Source organism: Nicotiana tabacum, chromosome 4 (assembly GCF_000715075.1).
Source record: "Nicotiana tabacum cultivar K326 chromosome 4, ASM71507v2, whole genome shotgun sequence".
NCBI classification, from domain to species: domain Eukaryota; kingdom Viridiplantae; phylum Streptophyta; class Magnoliopsida; order Solanales; family Solanaceae; genus Nicotiana; species Nicotiana tabacum.
The window spans coordinates 147,177,284-147,183,084 of NC_134083.1; the positions used below are offsets into that span (position 1 = coordinate 147,177,284).

At 37.6% G+C, this 5,801-nt stretch overlaps 1 protein-coding gene across 1 annotated transcript; it reads right to left on the bottom strand.

The window, feature by feature from the left end:
- Positions 1-233: 233 nt before the first annotated feature.
- Positions 234-5,497, bottom strand: LOC107826451 (uncharacterized). Its single transcript, XM_016653434.2, has 2 exons — positions 5,344-5,497; positions 234-724 (listed from the first exon to the last, which is right to left on the bottom strand). The coding sequence occupies exons 1-2, from the start codon at positions 5,405-5,407 to the stop codon at positions 507-509; spliced, it is 282 nt and encodes a 93-aa protein (XP_016508920.1). The 5' UTR covers positions 5,408-5,497; the 3' UTR covers positions 234-506.
- Between the last annotated feature and the right edge of the window lie 304 nt (positions 5,498-5,801).

A 5,801-nucleotide genomic window follows, 5' to 3' on the forward strand; every position in this document is an offset into this window, starting at 1 on the left:
TCATGTTTGAAAATGCATCTCATATTTGTCTTTAGAAACGATCTTTTATCAAACTGAAAGGAGAGAAAAATCATTCTTTGCTTTCAGTTTGGTGAAAGATCGCCGTAGCTTTCAATCATCCCAAAATATGCATACATGCGAACAGGCAAATCAGATCTGAAATGAGGCTATGAGCTGAAAGATAAAACTAAAACATCGACGGTGTTATGAAATCCAGATATGAGATCAAGTCATTAGGAAAGAAAGATATCAAACTGCACAAAATCCATTACATGGTAAACAAAACACTCCAATCGAGTAGTTGTTTTGAGCGTATTCAGAAAATATTATTTAAGAACCAGGCATAACGCCCATTGTCGCCGTTGAAAAAAGAAAAGCAAGTACCATTGTATATAACTAAGCTAGCTATTCAAGGCTTTAAAACAATAGGTTTTAGTCTTCACAAGAGCAAGAGCCAGAACTGATGCATTATTGCGGGGCAGACACAAATAAGAGAGTAAGCTGATCTAGCCGGAAGCAGTTTTCTTTTGCTGGAAGACGACAGCATAAACTGGGACTATAACACCAATGGCGACTGCAGACCAAACACCAAGGGTCATCTTCAGCTTCTGATTGGACATCCTGTCTAAGTTGTACATGTGCTTCGCATGAAGATAGAATGGCTCATCATGGCCATGTCCTCCTCCCATTCTTCTTACACTAGTTGAGTGGATTCCTCTGCTAACTGTTGAAACAAAAAGTTTCTAAATTTCAGCAAGGTGCGATGTATAAAAGCTTGAACCTCTTTGGAACTTGAATGAAAGGTAGTTATCATATAGAAAGTCAGGTGCAAATACAATGAGCGTTCAGTTCAAACTTCGACGCTAGACAAAAGGGAGTTACAAAGGACCAAAGCAAATGAAACTACTATTAAAATAGGCCTAATGACAGAGATGGAAAGTTCACATAATGCACGGAATGCAGCAATACACAAAGGCATTTGATGCAGAATATTACATACAATCACCATATTAATACGCAAAGGCATTTGATGTAGAATATCGCATACAATCATCTTTCTTTTAGCCAAAACCCAACATACTATCATCGTAAAAGAGCTTTTAATTGGCATGATATCTGAAAGTGATTATTTTGGAGCCTCAACTTATAGCATGTTTGGCCAAGCTTCTTTTCGGCCAAAAGTGCCTTATTTCCCAAAGTTAAGGTATTTGGCCAAGCTTTTAGCAGGGGAAAAAATGCTTTAGAGTAGAAGCAGAAGCAGTTTTTGAGAAGAAAAAAAAAATTAGCTTCTTCCCAAAATAACTTTTTTTTAGAGCACTTTTGTGAAAAATACACTTAGAATCACTTTTTAAAAGTCTGGCCAAATACTAATTGCTGCTCAAAAGTGCTTTTCAAATTAATTAGCCAAATACAAATTGCTTCTCACCAAAGTACTATTTTGAAAAGCACATCTGAGAAAAGTACTTTTCAAAATAAACTGATTTTAGAAGCTTGGCCAATCAAGCTATAAAGCTCTCTACTTATAGATGTTTATCAATGATATTAGAGAGGGTAGAATGGAAGTTTTTCAAGCAATTGTTTAGTGGCAACTTAGAAACACTTCAGCAAATGAGATTCCATCTTATGCAAAAAAAAATTGATATATTCCATTTGATGTGAAGTTGCTTAAATAATTTTGCTAAATTTCTTTGCTTCAGACACCAGATTCCAATGTGATTACAAGTTAATAATGTCCAATGTAACATAACAAAAAAGTCAAAGTTCTAGCATGGAAAAAAGTTATTGTAGGAAAAGTTTACTCAATTCTATCAGCAAATAATCACAACAATAACAACCCAGTAATATCGCACGTGCGGGGTCTGGGGAGGGTAGTGTGTACGCAGAACTTACCCCTACCCAGGGTAGAGAGGTTGTTTCCGAAAAACCCTCCGCACAAGGAGATGAAAAAGAGGCAATGGAACAATAACAACCACATACATCACGAAGACAGTGCCAACAACCTAAGAATCAGAAAAATAAATGGAAAAGGCAGTATCGATAATCAGAACAATGGAAAGGTACTAGGCAATCGGAGCAGAAAACAGTACAGACACACCAAGTACCACTAACAATCTAAAGCAAGACACTACGAACTAGCCTAACACCCTTAACGGGGAAGAAAAACGCTCAACTACCTACTAACCTACGACCCTAATGCTCGCCCTCCAAACCTTCCTATCTAAGGTCATGTCCTCGGTGAGCTGGAGTCGCGCCATGTCCTGCATAATCACCCCTCCCCAATATTTCTTAGGCCGCCCCCTACTTCTCCTCATACCTAACAAGGCCAACCGCTCGCACCTCCTAATCACGTCTAGCCAAAATTACCCCAAGTACAGCTGCTACCAAAGCATGAAAAATCACATTGACTAATACATATCAGTGTATGTAAACGTTGCCAAATGTGAAATCACACATATATGCCCCATCAAGTCATTTAAATGTGTTTCCGAACAAGGCTTTATATGCTTCAAGGTACGTAATAGAGTGCTATGAAGAATTCCAGAGGATACATAGGTAAAGTATTTGTATATTCAAAAGAAAGACCCATATAATCTCTTTTTCATTCAGACTCACTTCGCCCAATCATTTTCGTCATACTCTATCCATCTCTGTCATGGATCTTGTTGCACCAGGTTCACCATGACAGTTGGAAGAGAAACAAGAGGTGTGATACACAACTTTTCTCACAACCAGGGCACAAATTTACAGATTTATACTGAAACAACTAATGAGAATCAACCAAAGATGATATTTTCGGATTCAGCTCCTCTCTAATAACCTATCCCTCCATTTCCTCTCGTTTAGGTCTCAAAGTCAACACAAGTGTTCCCTTAACATATTAGTGGTTCAGATTTGTTCGGTAAATCCAAATACTTTAACCGTATCTCTCTTCCTCTCTCTCTCTGCTCTGGAGCCAGAAAAGAACCCCTTCCACTTCCTCCCAAATCTCTCAAGCAAGAGAAGATGAACAGTATTGGATCATGAACGCACTTTAGTCAAGAAAGTTCAAAGATTCAAGAAAAGACCCTATAATGTCTTAATGATAAAAAATATGACCCTATAATGTCTTTCACCCTTTAATAGGCTAAAATGAAAGTAGATACTTGTTGGAATTTCACTTGGTGCTATCATCTTTACAGATGGAATTGCTCACAGTACAATCCACAGTCCACCATAAGGATATCCTCCTACAAGTTTCTATAAGACTGATTATGTTCTCTCTTGGAAAAAAATCTGCTTTTCTCTATTTTAGACTTGAAAAAAGAAAGAGGAAAAAGGCAAAATTTGTTTGCCGGAGAAATGAAGACTAATGCAACTTCCACCGACAGGGCTCCGTAGTTAAATCTCAATCGAAGTGAAGGAGCCTCAACTTGAATTAAGAACCAAAATAAGCTTGATTTTGCACCCCATTACAGACCTGCCCGCCATGGAAGCAATTTCAGCAGCTCATTTCACCGACACTGCAAAACTCTTTATCAACCTCTTTCTCAGAGGAAGCTGCTACTTTTGGTTTGACTTGGTGTTAGATTTGTTTACATGCAATTCTTTTGACACATTTCGGAGGAAAGGAAGGGATACTTTTCTGGCAGTGGAAAAGAGAGAGAACTTTGGCCTAGGTCAAAACATTGGGCCAAAGAAAATAAATCCGAACCATTAATTTGTTAAGGGGACACGTGTAATGAATCTAAGACCTGACTAGAGGAAATGGAGAGATTAGTTGCTGGAGAAGAGTCAAATCCAATATTTATGAAACCAAAAAGAAAAAAGACATGACAGCCCCTTTCATCATCATTTTTATTTTTATGAATGGACAAGAGTGGGTTGCTCTAGTGGTGAGCACCCTCCACTTCCAACCAAGAGATTGTGAGTTCGAGTCACCCCAAGAGCAAGGTAGGGAGTTCTTGGAGGGAAGGAGCCGAGGGTCTATCGGAAATAGCCTCTCTACCCCAGGGTAAAGGTAAGGTCTGCGTACAAACTATCCTCCCCAGACCCCACTAGTAGGATTATACTGGGATGTTGTTGTTGTTAAGAGATCAACTCCTTTCACCTTCAAATTACCGGCATGTGCAGAACAAACTGTACACATCATATATGTATGATCATGCGAAGGTTAATCAATAATCACTAAATCGGAGATTTCAAGTCAAAAAATCTGATAAATGTGTGTTGAATTAAAAGATAAAGCTATTTACAGAACCTTATAGTATTGCCAAATACATCACTTTATGTTTAATAATCTGAACCACCTCATCTAAAAGTTTAACATGTAAGAGATAAGATACTTTGTTTTTATTTAGTCATTACTTTATTTATTTCTTCTAGGTAAGAGTGACGGAACACAGCTCTAGTACCATGTCGAACCGTGTGAATCACATCATTGACAAGTTTAAGCTATCAGAGAAAAAAAAAAAGGACAGCCCGGTGCACTAAGCTCCCGCTATGCGCGGGGTACGGGGAAGGGCCGGACCACAAGGGTCTATTGTACGCATCCTTACCATGCATTTCTGCAAGAGGCTGTTGGCACGGCTCGAACCCGTGACCTCCCGGTCATATGACAGTAACTTTACCAGTTACGCCAAGGCTCCCCTTCTAAGCCATCAAAGAGGTGACACTTTTAATTAGTTATAGTTATTTTAGGCCAACAACACTTTTTAATCATCTACACACCTTTAATGCCCATAAGCAAAAATGACATTTTACGGTTTATTGCAATTACCAGAAGTATGTAACTTGCTATGTGAAAATGTACTTACGCCACCAATCCTCAGAAATGGGAAAAAAGGAAAAAGAAAAAGGTCATTAAACCACGGCACTTCCATTATAGTAATAAACTAAGCTTAGATTCAGACCAAGGCAACATAACATTGAACTAAATTTGACTAACAGCTCCCTTTAATCCAATTTGTTTCCATGACTTACTCGCAACCTCCTGGTCACGCTGAAGCAACTTTTACGACTGGGCCCCTTCTTGGGGGAGAATAACTAAAGAAAACCGCCTAGAAATGTAGTTATTTTCATGGTTGTTATTTTCTTCTAGATCTGTTTGATTGTATTGTGAAACCCCCTACCCTAACCCCACTCAAAAAAGGAAAATGGAAAGAAATACCACATATCATTTCTGTTGACATATGTTTGCGAACCAGAGATAAAAAGAAAATCTTAGGCCAATGATGTACAGAAAACACCCATCAAACTACATCCAATAAAGATCACAATAGACTAAAAAGAACACAAATTGAAAATAAAATGGAAAAATTGAAGGGAAAAAAAAACAAGAATGAGTAAGCGTAGGTAGGAACTGACCGGCGTTGGAAAGGAGGGATTGGGAGGAGGTGATAAGCTTGGATGCACTCGACCTCAAAGCCATCGCCGCGCTGTGTGTGTGTGAGAGAGAGAGATGGAGAGAAGAGTTCTATGGGTTTTTTTTCCTTCCTACGGGGTGGTCAAAATCTGAGCTTTTGCGTAAATATATATATATATATATATATATATATATATATATATATATAAAAGAGGAAGAAAAAAAAGAAGATAACTTAGAAACTAGAATTACTATTTATCTTTTTTCTTAAATTAATCTTATAGTACGTGCGTTGCGCGTGAATAAATTTTAAAAAATCACATCAATAATATTATTTGACTTCCTATATTACTTAAATAAGCGTAGTTTTAAAAACAATATATAGAAAGTTATAATTTAAACAATCTTACATTTCTTATAAATTAGAGTATAGTTTACTGCTATTTTCAATATATAAATT